This window comes from Aphelocoma coerulescens, chromosome 19 (genome assembly GCF_041296385.1).
Source record: "Aphelocoma coerulescens isolate FSJ_1873_10779 chromosome 19, UR_Acoe_1.0, whole genome shotgun sequence".
In the NCBI taxonomy this organism is placed as follows: Eukaryota; Metazoa; Chordata; class Aves; order Passeriformes; family Corvidae; genus Aphelocoma; species Aphelocoma coerulescens.
The window spans coordinates 9,098,664-9,119,402 of NC_091032.1; the positions used below are offsets into that span (position 1 = coordinate 9,098,664).

General features: G+C 41.8%; 1 protein-coding gene across 24 annotated transcripts in view; it reads right to left on the minus strand.

The window, feature by feature from the left end:
- Nucleotides 1-20,739, minus strand: part of BCAS3 (BCAS3 microtubule associated cell migration factor) — a 299,613-nt gene that overhangs the window by 215,033 nt on the left and 63,841 nt on the right. For all 24 annotated transcript variants that reach the window (XM_069033155.1, XM_069033159.1, XM_069033158.1 and 21 more), the window contains 2 exons: nucleotides 10,413-10,546; nucleotides 2,737-3,001 (listed from right to left, as the gene is read on the minus strand). In XM_069033155.1, coding sequence (XP_068889256.1) covers nucleotides 2,737-3,001; nucleotides 10,413-10,546 — 399 coding nt within the window. The remainder of the gene's footprint in view (nucleotides 1-2,736; nucleotides 3,002-10,412; nucleotides 10,547-20,739) is intronic.

Consider the following 20,739-nt stretch of genomic DNA (forward strand, 5'->3'; position numbering starts at 1 on the left):
AGAACAAAAGCTAATCGCAAATTACCATCAATAAGTTACAATTGCCAATCAAAAGGGAAGATAAGCCAGTGCAGTCTTTCGGCCTAAGGCTGTAGCAATGATATTGTAACGCAAAAGGAGTATCAGCAAAAGGATTAAGAGCAGCTTTTTTTTTAATGTAGGGTTTACTGAAAACTGGAAAAGATGTAAGAGGGAAAATCGTGATGACATGACTCCACACGGAAAAATCCTCCAGTTTGCCACAATCTTCTCTGAATCAGTCACTTAATCAACACCTTGTCCCAGAGCAATGGTGCTCTCCAGGACATGGTCTTTGGCTTTATTTCCATTATAATCAGCTGCACTTAGAGGGGTGATTAAGGAACATAACAGTTATTCTTCTTGAAGAGAGCTACAAAATTAAAGTCATTCCACACACGGGGAACACAGGGATTATTACTGTTGTCACACAGCAGAAAGCTGACAGACAAAATCAGCTGAATAAAATTCACCAAGGGCTGCAGAGCGAGTGAGAAGTAAAACAAAGAATTGAACCCAGAACTGCTCTTTTCTGTTTCGAGTACTCGTTTACACTTCTGTCACCAGACTGCCGTGACTCCTCCAAACAACAATAATTTAACATTATAATATGGTAAGGAGCTGTTACAATCTGAGTAAACACATCTTAGCTCACAAATTAAAATAATCATCGGTCTCTGGCTAATCCTGCTGCCACACACATACACACACACAATCCCTCTGCTGAAAGTCGCTCTGAACTTCAGGGGTTTTTTACAAGTTGATGATAAATGGCTTTTTATAAAAAGCTTAGAATAGGGTTCAATATCCTGCCTGCCTTCAGCCAGGGGAACTGAAAGATTACTGAAATGAAAAAGCAGCAATAAAATTACAGAAAATATTACAGTACTTTACCCAATGGACTCTTTCAAACACAACTATTTTTTTTTCTCCTAATTTTTTAAAAGACAACTGTTAACTCCTCTATACAATCCCCACAAACTTCTCATGGAAAATGTTCATATGAAGTTTTGCAAGTTACCAACACACAGTCCTAGCACATGTCCAACTTCTGCACTGAGGAAGTGATGAGTACAATCTGTGTGAAGTCCTCCAGGAATCTTAAGTCACCTTCCTGCCTTAATTCTCAGCACCCACGTGCAGACTTCCAGTGGAGACGATTGTTTAAACAGAGTTAATTTTTCAAGCAGTGATGACTGCACAGAGATCTTGAAAGAAATCTGATTTATTATCTTTCAAGACAGACATTTGCAAACTGAAGCCTCAGAACTCGAGACACTCCCCTAAAAGCTGCTGCCTTTTTCAGTAACTCGTCCATGCATGCCTGTCTCCTACCTCCACCACTGAGCATCCTGAAACTGCTGATTCTTCTTTAAAAGAAGTGTCAAATCTGTTCAAAACTTCAAATGTACCTCAGAGTAATGTAAAGGCAACAACTTACTGCAATTTCCCTTGACAGAAAATAGAATTGGATGGGTGATAGCCACACAAACTGACAGTTCCTTCCTCTCCTCTCCATGATGTCCACAGTTAAAAGGGGTTGGATGTGCCATAGCGGACCTTTAGAGCACTCCCCAGCCTCTTTCAGGCTGAGCTGCTGTACAGAGATGAGAGGAAGTAAAATGGTAGACACACAACTGTCTCCAAGGAGGAAGAAAGTTCAGAGCACGTTTTGGGTGCCTTCCAGTGGCTCCAGGCAGAAGAGGATGGCTCCAGAACAGCCACGCACAAACCTTTGTTCAGAAAAGTCCAAAGAAAGGCGAAAATACAGAGACTGCTTCTGAGGCAAGTCTGGTTCCCTTAATAATCACCAAGTCATAAAACAGTTCCTTTGATTCAGAAATCCCACAAAGGTTCTCTCTATAGCAGAAAGCCCAGCACATAGTTGGGCTTTCACAACAGCTCCTAATCCTGCTCATAATTAGGGAAGAGGGACTGTTCCTGGCCATTTTTAGTACTCTCAGACTGGGACAGGGTGGCTACCCCCAAAAAACTGCTACTCAAACTTCCACTTCCATGGAACTTGTGACTTACTCTCAACAGAGAGGGAGCATAAGGATGCAGCAAATCCTGAATGCAAACAAAACGGCTTCTAGCACAGAAAGAGCAGGGCTGAAATAAAAGACAAAACTGGAGAAGCTGTGATAATGATAATTTTTGAGTATTTTTTGAGGCTCCCCTTCACATCCTTCGAGTTTCTCCAAAGCACGTCCACCACAGGAGCAGGATGGATAGATCAGTTCTTACAGATCTTTCACCTTTGCACATCATTTGTCACATTGTTCCCACACACACAAAAAAAATGGACAAAAATCTATGCCATCAGCTTCCCACTGCCTTGTTCCCGCATTTCTCCTCGAGCAGTATTTATTGCAGATATCCAGATGTGCTTCATTCTCATCAAGGCCGATGAGCAATGAGAATTTTAGCCAATAAATACAGAGCAGTTTACTGACTGTGTGCTACACAGAAACAAAACTTGAAACCTAAAGACCCCCAACCTGTCAGTTTAGAGTGGAAATTATTAACACACTTGTGATAGCATCGTTTACTTAAGCAAGCTGCAAAACTAGAACTGTCTTCCTGAAGTGTTTCCACCTTGGCTCATTCCTGTAATATCTGCATACATCACATATTTTTGCACAATGTCTACAGCACCTCATTTTATGAAATTCACATTATCTTCACAATGGAAAGAAAGGAAGAAAGTGGATTTACCATGGAGAGGTGAGCCAGAGGGGCTGCTTGACAGGCCAGGCACGGGGCTACAGCGTCCTCCCTGCTTCGACGTCAGCTCCTGCTCAATCTCCTCCAGCCCCGCGCTCTTCTGGAAGCGGCTCATGCGATTGACCACCCGTGGGGACATGTGAGTCCTGACACAGGGCTGGCCTCCATAGGGATTGATGGGAAAAACATGGGAAGTGCCTCGGAGGGTGCTGACCACCACCCAGCGGCAGTCGTGGCTGAAGGAGATATCCTGTACCTGGAAAACAGGGGCGACATGGGAATGAAGCCACCAACGTGCACACCTCCAACAGAGCGCTCGTGTCTTAAACACAAATCTGAACTCAAAATGGGGAAAAAATCTCTCAAGTTTAGGCAATAACTTGAATTTTGGTGCCTTTATCAATGAGTATTCAGTGTATATTATAAGCTGCACTGCAATTCCCAGTTCGAAATTTTATGTACTTTTCAAAATATTCTGAGATTATGCAAACAAACCATGCTGCAAAGCGCTGCAGAAAGCCACAAGATCTTGGTGTAGTTTTCAAATAGAATTTAGTTCTAAAAAGAGCTGGGAAATTGTTTCAATTACATGTTTTGTATTTGCTTGTTTAATCTTTAGAGATTGCCCAAAAAGGGGAAAAGGGAGGGATGAGAAGAAAAGAGAGAGATCTCACCACTGGGCCTGATTTTGACAAATACTGGCACAAGTCTTATTTTAGCTTAAAATGCTAAGTTTTGAAGCAAATATAAAAATACAGTTAAACGTTTTCCACCATGGTTACTCCTTGCATAGATCTCAGATACGAAGTCCAGAAGGATTTAATTCTCTTTTAAGTGTGCATTACACAATGCTTTGATGGAAAGCAAATTCTTGTTCCTGAAGGAATGCTTTAAAAGAGAGATTAAAGTTTGTTTCCAAGCCCATCCTGGCAGGCAACTCAAGAAAACAAGTAGTCGAAGTTAAAATGATTTATCATAGAGAAAAAAAGTCCTAAAACAATTCTTCCAAAAATGTTTTTAAAGGTAAAAGCTGACTAAAAGGAACCATGGACACAAGTGGGATTTACCACGGCAAACAAACATACAGATGAAGGATTAGTTTTCATTATATTATTAAACAGCATAAACCAAAAAAAATTCTTTAAGATCTCACTGAAGCCAGTTTTACAATACACTAGGTACTTAAATTGGAGTAAACACTGATAAAATCTTGACAAATATTCCAGAAATGCACTCCAGCTATTCCAGACAAAAGCAGCAAAGTATTCATCAAAGTGCAAGTTTCCAACGGAGCCCTGAAGCTTCGGAGATAAAAAAAGGATTTAAGTCTTGTGACTTGTGACAAGATATTTGGTTGACGGACTGTCACGACACAAAATACTTCACCAACGTTACAGAGATAAACTAAAGCCCAGTGCTACACACCTGCTCCTCTCAATCCTGGTGCCATCCCTAAACGAGCCACCAACGATGCAGGTCAGCCAGCTCCCCAAAACCTGACAGCTTTTGCACTTCCAGTATTCAGCCCTTACTGACCTACAGTCGCAGCACTCAGAGCTCCGAGTTTGCTTACAAAGTGTTTCACCTTAATAGATTGCTCAGAAAGGATTAGAGACCCCACAGGGATTAGTAAGGGCTCAAAAAAACCCCTAAAGCCATGGAATCAGGGAAAAATGATGGCATCAAGAGTATTCCAGTACTTGGTGTTAAAGTGGCAAATTCTCCTGGTGAAAATCAAACACATGAACTGTGTACAGAATTGCCATTCTCAGTTACAAGAGAACTATGAGATGACAGAGAAAAAAACTCCATCTCACTGTACCGTGTAACAGAACTGTGTGTTTCTACTTTAATACTCAGTTTCCAGTTGGCACCCTGAGGGTCACGTTGTTTCAAAAACTACATACAACAGCCCTGGCAAATGACAACCCCAGCCAAGAAACGGGGAAACAATCACTACAGGATGTTTTTTTCCTCAGTGTAAACATTACACAGAAAAAAAGTATTCCTGATCTACAGGAAGAAAGTGTGGAACTCCATAATCCCAAATGCTCTCTTTAAAACAGCGCTCACAAACACTCGCTGCAGTCAGAGTGGGCATCGTGGCCATGACTGCCTCAAACACGGCTGAAACCACACAGGCAGAAGGGTTTTAATGCTCAGTAATAACAAAGAAAAAAGTTTTGACAGACGAGTGTGCAATGAATTAAGATTTATAGGAACAGAGCTATGAAACCCTACTCAGCAGTGACAAAGAGTATTTTGGAAGCTGCTGTTACCCGTGATTCACCTATTGCTCACTGGTCTCTAACACAGCCTCGTTTGTCTTTCAGATACATGAGGAGCAGCAGAACCACAGAAAGTTCAAGGAGGTGATTCAGAGAATACTTCCAATTCCAAGGGCATCAATTAAACACACTCACATCCAACCAGCACAAATCCATCTGTGCAACACAAAGGAGCCCAGAACTCTCCAGGAGAACTGGAAGAAGGCATGGACCAGGCTGAAAGGACAATGCTAATCACAGCAGTCTCAGAAACTACTTCCAAAAATCAGCTGTGTCCATGAATAAACCCCTATAAATTATGCCCTGGGCCGTGCTGTTCCCCACCACGTTCCTGTACATTACGCCGAGTTCTTGACTGCTCAGAGTATAAACAAACTGCACAGTGGCCCATTAGTGGTTTTCAAGTTTATGCTAAGCGTTGCAATTTATTGCTGTTCTTTAGGTTAATGTACTAATATTTCATGTATTTATAATATATTTCTGGATTTGTTGTTAATTGTGATGTAATGTTTAGATACCAAAGATCAATCAAGACCCCATAGTGTTTACAGATATATGTTAATAAAGGACAAAGTACACCAGATCTCTCACGATGCAAAGTTTATAGCTCAAGGTCAATGTCACATTTAATACTCACATCTGTATTTTAAAATTTTATCTATCCTCTTCTGTCTGGACCAGTACAGGGAATTACAGACCTGATTTTGTTTAATTTGGGAACCCTTAAGATATTTTCAAATTCTTTTCAGTCCTAGACTCTCTCCATCTTTCTTGCAGGCTCCCTTCAGGTACTGGAAGGCCACAAGTACACCATTCCAAAGCCTCCTCTTTTCCAGGCTGAACAATCCCAATTCTCTCAGCCTTTCCTCATATGAGAGGGGCTCCAGCCCTCTAAACACTGTGGCCTCCTCTGGACTTGCTCCAAAAGGTCAGCATGTTTCCTGTCCTCTCCTGTCTTCGTCCAATTACTCTTCTAGGCTTCTCTCTAACTTCCACTTTTCTATTTCCCTGTGTTTCTAACACTATGATGTAAAATCCTCCAGCAATGCAGCTACTGCTCAGAGCCTGCCCCAAGTGACACAGTCGGGTAATTTAACACACAGAGTCCTCCAAGGACACGTCACATGTCAACAGCTCTACTGAGGATCAGCTTTCAAGACTGTACAGATCAAAAAATCATTTCTCATACTACAGAATCACAGAATGGGTTGGGTTGGGAGGGGCCACAGAGGCTCATCTGGTCCAACCTCCCTGCTCAAACAGGGTCAGTACAGAGCACATGGCACAGAACTGTGTCCAGGTAAATCAGGTAGCAGCTAGAAAACCGACCTCACAATGCTGAACCTTGTACTTTAATAATAACATCAAGAAATAAACCACATTTTGATCTTCCTAGCACTCTTTTTTTCTTCTTACCACCCCTGTGTCAGCTGTGTGGAGTTACACCAGGTGCAATCTGTATATTCTTGTGCATTTCACTGCATTTAATTAAACACTGAGAGTAGGACCAGCACTGCTGCAACAGGAACATGACCTGTTCATGATCACTGTGCAGTGTCACAGAGAAAAAACACCCTGATTTGAAGCACAGGACTCAACTATTTAATTATGCTGTGCAGGGAGATGGCAGAAAGAAAAAACCAGTATCATTAAACAATGAGAAGGAGCAGCAGTCCTGAGGAGGTAAGGGTCAAAATAAATTAGAAAATCAGTCTGTATGTGAATTTTTTTGGTTGAGAAAATTAAGGAAATGATGTAGCAACAAACATAAATGAAAAAATAATAAAATCATGGTCTACACGATATGATTTATCAGACACACACAGACCCAACTCTGTCTCCCCAAGTCCTCAACACTGATCTCAGTTTTGTGTAAAAGCAAGAGCAGAATGTGGGCACAGTGAGAAATTCACGTGGGGCCTTTAACCAGAGCAGAGCTCTCTACTAATAACTGAGCCTGCAAACACCGCTGCTCAGGGCTCTGTCTCCTCAAGGCAGCCAAACTACTTCTAATTGCAGCCGCTTCTTCTTGTCAGCTCTCATCCGAGGCTGATCAACTTCCCCAAACCAATCTTTATTATTCCAAGCCCATCCCCAGCTTCTTCCCTAGAAATAGCAAAGTTTCTCTCCCAGAAACTGTTTCAATAAATGCAACTATGAGCATGTCAAAAGACAGGAAGGAATTCCTCGTGGCCATGGAGGTTCACATCCAATGTTTGGAAGTTGTTCCAACGCTTCGCTACCTGGGCAGGGGACGTGACACAACGCTGAACAGACGGAGTCACGTCACCGGAACACTCGCGCGTTCCCTGGAGAAGCGGCAAATCGCGCGCGTTCCGCGGCAGCCAGGCTGGAGCGGGTTTATCATTCCCTCTGTTTACCCTCTCCGACTGAAGTCAGTTCTAGCTGCAGTTTGGGAGTGGGAATAACAAAAGTCTGACAGAGTAAAGGATTACAGAGGAGCTGGCCAGCAGCCCGCTGATGCTATCGTTACGTTTATTTGTCCTAGGCTGAGATAATGCTGTTTTCAGGGATTTTGTTTTTGCTGTTTACAATTTCAGATCAAAGAGAAAGGATCATCAGGTGATGGGCTAACTTTCATCTGCAAGTAAATGGGCTTCCTCAGTTCAGAACATGCTATGCCTTCATTAAAAACCTTCCAGAATGCTCTTGGGTAAAAATATGAGTGCATTAAATGTTGCTTCACAATGCAAGAGCTGGAGGACAAGAAAATGTATCCTTAACCAAAATGTGCAGCACATACATGTGCACATTTCTCCTCTTCAGAGCTGAACTGTGCAAGCACAGATTCTCTGAGAGGTTCAGTTCTCTCTCTGGCTCAGTTAAACACAACCAGTACTTGCAATCGACCTTCCTGGTGTTACTCAGTGCTGCTCTTTGTCCTCTCAAGGGAAAAAAATATAAAATCTAAAGTAACAGTGGCACTTAAAAGCTAAAGATCTTAATCTGATATAACCGAAACAGGGACTTCAGTCTGTGTTTGTGGGAAAGAGACTTTGAACGTTGTGACCTTGGGACTCAGTGAATTATCTGAGCACTTCACATTCTTCCATGGTCGTTGTCTTCACAATTCCCTTCTGAGGCAGCAGTCCACCTTCCATTCCCCCCCATCTTCATCCGAATCACAAAGAGGAGATTTTGGGAAATGTGGGGTGAAGCTCTGTCAGCCAAAATCTCACATACAAAAGCTGATTTCAGCATGGACATTAAAATCCCACATATAATGAGCCATAATGATGATGTTTAAACAATTTATAATGGGTACTAGCTAAACAAATTCTGACACTGATAATCACTCATGTCCATCAACACAAATTAGAACTTTTTATAGCTCCAGTACAGAAGGTGACCTTTAAGACCATTTGCCTTGATTCACAGTTAGTTTTAAACCAGGGGGAAAAAGAAAAAAAAAGGAAAAAGGGCTGGTATAAATGTATAAATACTGTTCTAACCAGAAAGGAGGTACAGAGGCTCCCAGTGTGGGCTGCACTGAGAGTTTTACATTGAACAGTCTCCAAAATTCTTGTCTAATGCTCCTCATACGTGAAATTCACACAACAAAAGAGCAGCACCAGCAAACTCTCCTCTCACTGAACAGCTACAAGTGCTGTTATTCCAAAAGAAAAAAGTAAAACAATCCATCTTACTAAATAAAAATTTCAAATGATGTGTGTTGAGAATCACAGGTACCAAAGCAATATTGTTTAATTATCCAGGGAGTTGTGAAATCCACCAACACACCTCAGACTGGTTAGAATTTTCTCCATTTTATGCCATTCCAAAAGCTATACTGTTCACATCCCAAATGAAAACTGTGTGGCAAACTAGGAAAAAATTTTACTATGTTGATTCTGAGAATTTTAATGCAATGCTTTCACAGAGATGCTAATACTATATCCCAAAAAACCATGTATCAATGAGGGTTTCTTCTCTAAAACATGTTCTGTTTGGTTTCCAATGTGTGCCTTGAAAACAAATTTATCAGCTGTAAAAACCAGAAGAACATCTTTGTTCCTCATGACTGAAGTCCTGTGCTTTGGGCTTCAATATTGAGTCTTTGTATGAAGGGAAAACAAAAATAACTCTAAAACATTAAACACATTATAGAACATGCCCAAGCAGATGGCAGAGTATGTGTATACACACAGATCTCATTGCTCTTTGTAGTATTTATAAAAATTACTTGTTAGTACTATATATATTATCCCAAATGAACAGTTTTTTCTAATTTCCTCTCACTTTCCAGATTGGTTATTCCTTCTTATAGTAAACCATTGTCTGTAACAGCAATTACACTTCTCCAGAACGGTAGCAGGAAAGCTTTAGAGTATTTAAAATATCAGTAAAGCAAATTCACCCAGATCAAAACTTTATCAGCCACTGCTACGTTCAATAAAGCTTTCACATTCTACTTGTTACAAAGATATGGCAAGAAACTTAAAAGGAAACTGCTCAACTCATAGGGAAAAAAGAAAAGGTTTGAAGGAACTGCAATCAGGGTACCAGAACCACCCGAGCTCCCAGTGCCAGGGTCCTAATCACAGAGCCCCAGGCTCTCCCTGTCACAGTGCTTTACGTCTGCCAGGCTGTCACAAGTCTGTGCTTTCTGTGTGTAATTGCATCAGCAAGTGCAATACTCATTTCTTACCCTGTGGTGACATTTTTATTCCTGTATTTAAAGCAGGTTCCTCAGCAGTTACTCAGTGCTCCAAAGGTGAGGCTCTGCTGGTGCCCAAAAGCGTCGCCGCCAAGGACTGGAGCAGAACGTGCTGCTGCCACAGCCATGGCACCGAGAGCCAGCTCGCTTTGCCCCTCCACCAGCAAATCACTTTACTGAGCATTGTTTAAAATACAATTGCAGACTCTTCCACCCTTGGATAATATCCTTAGTTTTCCATCTCTGAGGGGGATTTTTCAACTGGGAAGTTAAACTGGGAAGTCTCTGCAGGTTCCCCCACCTTGGTAAGAAAAGTTAATCACAGCCTTTTCATTAACTCTTCCTTTCAACTCTTTAATTGTCTGTCTGTGGCTTTTACCATCAGAGTCAAGCAAACGCTGACAGTTCCTTCACAGGCACGAGACAAATGTTGAACATGTTACATGAGAAAAGGTTAAGTGCAAACACAGCCAATAATCAGGGCTCTTTGGAGGCAGTGCCAGATCTGAATAAATCTGACAGCACCTCATTGCAAAGGGCAAGAATTTATTATTGTCCAGGTTAAACGCTCTGCTCTTATCCCTTCTGTGGCTGGAGCACAAGAAAGGCTCTTTGTGTGCTGAAACAAACATTAAAGTGCCAACATACACAGAATGTATAAGGTGTCTGGGGATTATTATTCAGCAAAGAGTTTAACTTACTTTGGCTTCAGTCTCTCCCCTGTGAAGTGTGTACAAATGATGGACGGCACTTTGTGATGATGACCAAGGATGTGTCAGGATTTGAAAAACATGGAAATCATGGCCTAACGTGTCAGTGGTGACCAGCAACATCCCTGGTAAAAAAAAAAAAAAAAAAAAGAAAAAGAGAAAAGAAACACAAAAGCACAAGAGATTAATCACTGCAAAAGAAGAGGCTTAAAATGTCTATTTAAAAAACACTGAATGTGGCTTACATTTGGGGTTTGGAAACAAGAAAACACAGAAAATTACTGAATTGAAAGGGATTCACCTCATAAAAATGAATCAGAACTTCAACTGAAATCATATTCACAGTACTTAAGTATCATATTCACTACTACTTAAGTATTACTATATTATTAAGATAACATTACAACACAAATCTATAAAAACATCTGAAAAATCTGAATATTCCAACTAAATTTTAGAACTGTGTAACCAATATGAAGCATTGAAGTGATGAATGTTATAGTGAAACCCCAAAATGCTCTTCCCTGGGCAAGAGCCAGTCTAAAAAAAGATTGATGTCTCCACAGTAACAATTTTTGGAAGAAGAGATTATCGAAATCCAGCCAAAACAGCCCATACCAAACCAATCCTGAAGAAACATCATGAAAGAAACTGTCTGATTTATTGGTGAAAGTCAGCAAATCAGAGCTGAGAGCTTTCAAATGAAACATTAAATGAGGTACCAACTTCATTGAAAACAGGTCACTGGTGGAGGTACTGAAATGATTCAATTAGAAGATCAGCAGAACCACAGTAACTTATATTTGCTATTTGCTTTTTTATCCCACAATGTGTCAGCCCATAACCCAGTTTTTAAACATTTACAAACGTATTTGAAGTCAATTTGCCATAAATTTATACCAATTTATACCAAAAATCAAGTATTTTTGTACATATGAGGAAAATACAGCATCATGGCAGAACTTAGGACTACAGTTACAAACTACAGATTTATTTTTCTGCTATTAATGAAATTTAATAAGTTATCACCCAAACATCTGACATTTAGTTAACATCACGTACAAAGCAATTTTAGCAGTTTAACAGTGACATTCTGAATAATTTTCAAGGTACCCATGTATTAAAGAAAAACCAGGAATTCCCACACAGGTCTGTTGCAACAATCCTCCACATAAAGCACAACTGAAATCTTTTATTCTGCAGGAAGAGAACTCAGTTCCCATGTTTTACAGGACACTTATTCACAGAATAAATGGTTATCTTATTTCTGCCATAAATGAGTGTTTGCTGTCTCAGTTAACTCACAGGTGGCACCAGGAATTGTCTTTCCCTCTGCTGCTCCAGGACACGTTCGAAACCTCTCACAAGTTACCACCGAAGTCCTACCTTATGACACTTGGAAAAATTTAGAATTAACCTGGAGAAAGTGTACCAAGCAGCAGAGTACAGATTAAGTGTAATTAGCTTTTCTACTGGACCACCACTACATCACTAGATCGGTATCCTGAGTGTTCTCCCTCCTTGGCAATCCTGGAATCCAAGAGATTGGGTCCTTTAGGCCCAGACAGAAAAATTTCAGTGGCCAAAGGCTTGACCTTGTGGGCCCAACATCCTGACTCCCCACCCAGGGCAACGTGGCACCCTGTTTGGCACCAACAGGGCACACCTCAGCTTCTCTTAAATCTCCTGAAAGAGGGATCCTGTGAAGGCAAACAGCGCTTCCAAGACGATGAGGCCCACCAGCAGCAAGGTACAAAACCAGAGAAATCCAAATTGCACTCGGAGACAAGACTGCCTACAAGCTTCCCCTCAGCTTGACCACTGAGGCTGGCAGGGCCTGGGCCCAGCAAGGCCACCCACGCTGCACCCAGGCATTTCCTGCAGCTCACACAAACGCACCATCTCACATCTGAGCTCAGCAAGATTCCCTCCAGCAGACACACTTTTACTGTTCCTGGCTGTTCCTCCGGCCCCAAGTGTTAGAAATGAAAGGGAGTTTGTTATGGAGCTGAGAAACCCGGGAGAGCATTGGGGTATTATGTTTGGGCGGTAAGGCATGTGAGCTGAGGTTGGTCTGGATGTTAATGTTGGCTTAACTGGCAATTTCCTTGATTTGTAGTGACTGTGTTGATAGGAAATACAGCTCAAGTTGCTCTGGTGCAAGGCAGCCAAGCCTTTCGTGTGGGATTATGCACACAATTTGCATTAATTCTGTTCTGCAACATCACAAACTACACTTCCCTTCTAGTGAAGTGTGCGGTCCTCAATAATATATAGCATTTCCAGCAGAGAAAGCTGGAAGCAAAGAGGGGTTTGTGTGCTGGAATTAGGCTGCTGCTGTTACTGGAGCAAGGATATTCCAAAAGATCTAATTCAACCCAGTAAGAATTTATCTTCTCTGTTCCCACAGAGAAGATAAATTCTCTCCTCATGCATTTGACAGCTTTATATGGAAGTGGAGGGTACTTTGGGTCCTTTTGTGCTCTTATTCCCAATGGAAAGGACCTTTGGAAAAGGAGAAGCTGGAGGAGATGGATCCATAAGACTTCTCTCGACACTGAGCAGACAGGCTCTGCAAGCAGATATTTTTTCTTCCCCCAAGGCTTGAGAAGTCTTTTATAAATACAGACCCACGGCTGAGTGCACCCAGAGATCCCAGCAGAGCGGTCTTTGTGTGGATCCCAGCACAAGGAGCACGGAAGATCGTAAAAAACCCTCTAAATGCTCCAAAAATCTGTCTGGAACTGGAGATAAAAAGCTGTGTGATAATCCCGAGCCAGTGAAAACACCGGGATCACCATCCTGCGTTGTCCATGCAATCCATGGTGCTCAGCTCAGCGGGATCTGCTTTCCAGCGCTGGCCAGAGCCGCAGGTGTCTGCGGGCAGCACAAGGAGGGTATCATCCCACCCTGCTCCTCACAGGCTTCTTCCCAACCCTAAGCCCTGTCTGTAGGCTGAGCAGGGCTCACCCTGGCCACAAACACCACAACCTGTGGCACACAAGCCCCCAGAGCCCACGGTGGTCCCTGTTTGTTCCCTCGGTGACACCTCAGATCCCAAGAGCCGCAGCCGTGACATTCACTCGTCTACCTGCGGCGCTGAGCAGTTCCAGATGATGCTCCCAGCTCCTGGTTCCATGTGTGCTCTGCCTTTGGGTTTTCTGGTTTTGGTTTGGGGCTTTTTTTTCTCTGTTTTTGCTAACTTGAAGGAGTACCGAGGTGAAAGATAATACATTTGTGGCTGGAAAGGAATTGACTTAAAAATAGAAAGATGGGTGGTATCTGATTTGGCAGTTTGTGTCTGATCTTAACTCCTGCTGGCTGTACTGTTTGGAATAAATGCATTTATTAGACGAAAGCCCAAGGAAAACAGGCCCTTCACTTGTATTAGAGACTCTTTTTCAGTAAGTTAAAGAAGGACCTTTCACACCCACATTTGCACTTGAAGTACAGATATATTCTGGCAGGACTTGTATCAACACAGAGGTCCCAAGCACAACACCACAGATGGGAAAGAACATGTATTTATAAATCAGCATTTGAAATCTCTTCCTCACTCCTGTTATTCACACAATAAATCACCCGTGTTTCAGAACACTGGGCTGGGGTTTGTGGTGGGATTTTTCAGCTCTCATTACTTCACACTGAAGAATCCCAGTTTCCCATTATCACAGCTCAGCCATTTCGTTTCTTTCTCCATCTCTCTGCAGCACCCCAGCAAGAATACCTAATCCCAGTGGAGGAGTACGAACTGGAATCCTGGTCCTACCTCACTTTCACTTTCACGTGCAGGAAACTTCAACTCAAGCTTCTTAAGAGGCCTTGTGACAGTTTTCCCAAAGTTGTTTAGACGGAAATACAGGTTAAAACTCTGCTAAGTTCAGTCCAAATGTTTTCTCTTATGAGGGACTTTATGGATGAATAATCAGAGATGAAAAGTGAATAATTCTTGAGGATTTCCTGCTTATTTTTCAAACTGGCATTAATCCCTGTTTAACAGATAATAGCTGAAATCCATTGGAAGTCTTGCATACACAGGGCCCAGTGGAAATTTATGTGTAAACCAGACTTTATTTAGTGTATATCTCACTGCAAAAATTCTGATTTTGCTTATCCACAGTGCGAGGGTGCAGCCAGATTAAATTAATGACTGTTTTACTGTGTGGTTGTTTTAAATCCACAGAGATTATTAAAATCCAGCTTAAAAGAAACAGATATCCTAGATGGGGAAAAAAAAAAAATCAGCAAAGCTTTGTTTTACCTGCCCTAATTTACAGCTTCCTACTTTTCCTGCATTCTGTTTGGGAAACAATCAGCTTCTTTCAGGATAGAAATAAAAACACGAGGAATATATGCATAAAAGGAAAAACCAGTACAGATGCAGACTGTGGGTTAAGAGCTATTTATGCAGTATCAGAAGACTAAACCAGACTCTGGCCTGGCCATAAACTAAGCCCACGCCCTAAACGAGGTGCCAAGCCACAAAAAGCATTTGCGTCAACTGGGAATACAAGGAAAAGAAGGGCTTCTAATTATAGGGCCTGGAAGCGGAAGCCGGGAGCCATCAGGAGCTGAGGCTGCGCTGTGTTTATCTGGGAGCTTCCTCCCCTCGCTCCCGGCCGCCTCTGACTGATGAGGCTTGGCCTGCAGGGTGGGACTGGAGCTGCTGATGGGACACAGAGTTCTCCGGGCACCGAGCTCCTGGCAGCCCCGTGGGCAAATTAGAGAGTGCTGGGAAAGCTGAGCAGCCCCACCACATCCTATTTATAACACCTCCCTAATTGCAGAGCTGTTGATTGCATGCATATAAATGAGGTCCGCACAGCTTTGGAGTTTCACCAGGAGCCTCCCTTCAATTTTCCGAGGGACAGAAGGGTTTCCATCTCCCCACACTGTGTCACCCTGCCAGTACTCACTGAAGGACTCAACACCTTCCAGCTATGTTGGATTTATTTCCAAAACACCAAGGGCACGAGTGCTGGGAATCAGGCACCCATCTGCAGGGAGGAAACGTGTATCCATGGATAGACTGAATTCAGGAATGCAACTCTTTCATTTCCATGGCTGGCCACAGACAGACCAGTCCAGTCACTGCACCAACTCACTGTCTGTCCAAAAAGTGATTCAAAATATGAACTTCTCACACTTCAGTTTTGAAATCTGAACTTGGATGCCACACAAGGCTGGTACTGAGCTTTGGAGGTTCCCAAATTAGAGGCTCAGAGCGCTCAGGGGCACCACAGCGACTCAGAGCCACTCCTGGTTCACATATGGATTTTTCCTGGCATTCCCACCTTCCACAGGCTCACTGGGACAGGATTCCTGTCCCACTGCAGCTCCCTGGGCTGAGCAGTTGCATTCATATCTTGTGTGACAAAGTTTATAAGGCCCATGGTTTTCTGAAGTGTCTGACCCGACCCAGGAACAGCAGCTTTATTTATACTCACTTAACTCCTCTCCCAGGCAAGTGAAAATCCAGCCAAACATCAGAGCTGCTCGGCCCCTGGATACTCCAAGTGGACCATGTGCTACAGTTACAAAACTGGGTCTCAGAAAACCTTAACTAAATAATGAAATTCTGATTTTAGCAAAATTCACCACAAAATAAACACAAGTACGTAAAGATTTAATATAAATATTTTAAAAATCCCAAGAAGTCAAAAGAAAGTGAAGCAAAATAAAATATTATTTTATGAATAAATAACTCCCTATGACTCTTATAACTCCTAAAATAATCCATGGCTACAGGTCTTCCTTCACAACCAACCCAAAATGCAACACTTGATCAAGCCATCAATCATCAAGGATTCCTCCCCTCCTGGTGACATGGGACACAGGGACACAACATTTATAACTGCAACTCATTAAACTGCCTTAATTTTAATGTATTTGTCTCCCAAGGCAATAATTCAAGTTGAAACCAGAAGAAAATGAACAGAAAAACTAAAGAACTATTCTGTCATTAAATAATTACAGCTTGTTTTACTCTCTGTGAGTGTTTTCCTGCCCACTTTCTCTATCAATGGAGAAAAAACTTGTGCAGAGATGTTCCAATTTCACCCTCTTTAACTATTAACTCAAGGCCACCATCACGTTTCAATATAGAACATTAAAATAATCAGAGCAATTTCAGGTCTGTTAAAGGTGCAGTCAGGCATCCCAAGGGGGACACAGTTTACTCTGTTTTACTGCTGGCCCAACATTAATTTTCTCGTTATTAATGGGTGGAAAATCTCTTTTGTAGCCAAGGAAGCGTAATTATTTTAAATTTTCAATGTCTTGCACTTCACAGCTCTCAGCTGCCAAGCTGGAATGAGGAACACTTCTGGAAAGCAGATCATTTATTTACCACATTTAAAAGAAAAAAGTCCCCAGATATTTGTAAACCAGCACCATTTTTTAGCTGTTTACTAATTGAGAATCTTATTTGAAAACTTTCCTCTTTGACACTAAAATTGGAACGTACCTGCCCTGTCCCATTGATTTAACAGCTGGTCCTACTCCCAAACTGTGTGGATGTAGCTACTGCTACAGAAGTGTTTTAATTATTGTATTTTCAGTTTGTTTTAAGGGCTTGTATTGAAGAATAGGGTGTCTTTCACTCCCTCTAGATGGGTGAGAAGCCAGGATCGAGTCCTACAGCTGGAAAACCTCTCCATGCTGCATTTGAGTAGAGAAAAGCTTTTATTGGGAAAAGCTGACCCAGGAGAGGACTACCAGGCAGCTTTTGTAACAAAATGTCCTTTTCAGAGGCTCTAAGGCTACTTATTTGCCTTAACAAATTGGCAATTGAAGCAGAAGCTCTAAAAAAATCAAAGAGGGGATAATTCTCATCTTTCCTGGCTGCCCACAGGGTTTGTTGTACATATAGTTCTTGGCAGTGCAGCCTGCTGGGGAAACGAGGCACAAACCTTCCAAAACCAGGAAGGAATGATTTAAACAACCTCTGAATAGACATGAAAACTTCTACACTTAACTTGCCTCCCAAACCAGGCACAAGGGATGGAGAGGTTTGTATGGATGCTCCTGGAAATCCTGTCTGGAGCCCAGGAGGCCACGTCAAGGTCAGGCTCTGCAGTGACCACGGGACACCACAGGGATTGGAATCCCAGCACAATTCCCTGCTTTGGTGGCCTCAGAAGCTCAGCCCAGCTTCCAGAATTATTCACTGCATTGGTCTGCACAACTCGAGGCTCCCATGGGAAGTGGAACTCCAGACAATCATGAAGATGTCCTGGCGTCCTCCAACACCGAACTCAAAGCTCGAACACCAAGGCTCCACAACTACTGATCATATCTAAAACTTAGGGCTGATTTCTTCACACTTTATTTCATCTATAAATTGTGAAAATGACATCTCTACAGGTTTTCATGTTCCACTTGTTCCCACATTGCATCCTCGAGGCCTCTTGCCCAAACCACACCCTTCTTGGGGAGCCCAGAGGATCTGGCCCTTCCTCCCTCTGCAGGGGCAGCAGAAAGAAACTTCATGGGCTGAATGAACAGATTAGCTGGGGATAAAATGATGTGAGAGACAGCAAAATGAATATGATTTTAAAGCCTTCACTAGAACTGTCCCCAACCATCTAAAATTTAAGTTATAAACCACAGCTGCTGTCCAGATCCTGTACAAAAAGCTTACCAAAAATCAAGATTAATGGGTGCAATGATCAATATTTTTGACATCCAGAAAGTTGCTTTGAATGGGAATAACTACAGGTGATTACAAAATGTTTCCCTAGGCATGAAAAGAAAAGGGCCAAGCTGAATTGGGTCACACATTTGTTGGCTGAAAACTGCAGTGTTGGGGACATCTAAGACTTGGTGACAAAAATCTTATTAATGAAAAAGCACTTTTGTAGGCAACAATCACAAAATACATTATTTCCATCTAAAAACTTGATCACACTGTTTTTATTGGAAATAAACCACGGAAAGCAAAAACTGTGATTTATTAGTTCTGCCTTGATACACAATTCAACTTCCTTCTCTCCCTCAGTGTCTGCAGGAACTGGCAGCTTTTGGGTAAAACACTTTCATTTGCTGTGTCAAACCCAGTCCAATCAGTAACTCAAGTTAACCTAAAAAGAATATTCATCCTTGTGCTTCATACTTCTAGAAATCCTGAAAAATCCCAATTTTATGACCCTAAACCACTCCAAATAAACAGAATGCATGTGTCAGCTACAACGCTGACTCCAAGCACTCAGAAATAACCTCCATTTTCCAGTATCAAAAATCCTGTCCCACACCAGCCACATTTTGTAGACAAAAGATATTAAAGTAGGCAACAGATTTGGGCCTTAAAAAAATAATAAATGTAGAGAAAGAAATAAAAATGAGGAGGTTGGTTATTTTCGGGCCTTTTGGTAACATTTCTGCAGAGATGAGCAGCTGGTCTAGGCTAAAACATCCATTTCCTGTCCCATTTACAACCCAGCATCGTTTATTGTATGAAGAAGGAGGTAAAAAGCAATTCCCTAAGTTCTACCCCTGACATCTGTATTAAACCCTTGATCTCTGTAATGTTCAAATTACAAGTAATTCACTTTGCTCCTTTACCAGCTTCTTCCAAATACCAGTAAGAAATACCTAGATATTGCAAATATAAACGTTCCACATTGAACTGAAGAGTTAAAATAAAAATACCAATATTTTCAGCTTCAGTGTTTGCAAAATATAATTAAGCTTGGCACGGCTGTTAACTTTTCTGTTTTCCTGGAGGATGGAGGCAAAACTTACAGGTTATCATGAAATTTGGGTAATAGAACTGGTAAATAAGGTAAAAATCTCTCTGTCTGGAACTGATTTCTGAAGCACTGATCTGATTTCCTTCCTTACAGACTCTGTTTTTACTGTATTATCTATGGCTGTGCAGAACTTGCCCAAGTGCAGACAACAACATATTTAGCAAATCATAATCAGCTTCAGCACAAATAAAACATCTATAATTTGCTTTTAAATGTGGTGGAGTAAAGACAATTGCCTGAAATAAAGCTGAATTTATTCAAATTACTTTATTCAAATTACTCTCAAAAGCACATGTAACAATCCCTGTAGTATGGAGAGAAGGGGATCATTTACACACAAGTTGGTTTTAATTATCACACTCCAAAAAGGCCTTTATACCTCTGATCTGCCCAAATGAAGGGAGGATTCTGCTTGTTTTTAACACAGTAAAAATCTGTAAAGGGATCCTCCCAAAACTCAGACCTGAGCACCTGTGCAGCTCCTGGGCTGAGACACGATGGAATTAAGGGGTTTATCAGCCCCAGAAGGTGAAATTTTCAGTGAAACAGAGCAGTGCTCCCTGTTTGCCTCCCCAGCACAGCTTTGCAGTCGCTGTGATCTGGTGCAGACACACAAACACTGCCTGAAATTAGGAGTAAAAGTGGGGTTTCAGAGCAAGCAGCCAAGGACAGTATCAAAAGCCACCTCTTGTTTTGTTCCCTGTAATGAGCTCAGCCTGATTGCCAATAGACCACGAGAGAATGGGCTGGGATGATGTTACAGCCCTGGCTTCAAACAAAACCCTGCCTTGATGTTAAATAAAGAACACAGAACCCTGGGCTAAGTGCTGCTCTCACTGGAGGCAGATGAGGGAAGAGTCCTCTGCTGGTTTGTCCCCATCCCTCCTGCAAATCTCCTGCAGCACACAGCATTTGCAAGGAGCCAAAAATAACACCACTTAAAGAAGTGTTTTGCCATTAAACACCATTAGATCCAAGTGTCACTCTCTAAATTATGGTCATTCCAGTACCTGAGCAAACCAAAGAACTTCATCATAATACAAGTACCCAGCAATTTGCAAAAATATCCTTCCTTTTGAAAAATAACAAGTTAATTTGGTTTTGCATAGACATTCTGCTGCCCTTTAAATTTACACAATCCTAAAAACCCTCTTAAGGAGGCATTTAATTAATATCTATTTAGCATTCTAATTTAAGCAGCTGTATTTATTTCACTTATTTATTTCACTTAATTAGCATTGCTCCACTCTAGGTATCATCCTTCTTCCAGAGCACAAAGCAAAATGACTGTTCTGGAATAGAGGATTCTCAGTTCACTGCGCAGAGCTCCACAAAAAATTCCCTTCCAAGAAAATCCAGGCAGATGAGAATACAGCTTTTCTGTCACAAACTCCCAGTGAACTGCACTGCACTGTTAAAGAGTTCTGACACAACAGATGGGGTGTCAGAATGACACCAACTGGTCAGCAAAAGTGAAAACATAAATGACAGACAGTCGGTTTTATTCTCTGAAATGTGACTTCACCCTCATGATCTTCATGGCATTTGCTGCATTTTAGAAATTGTTA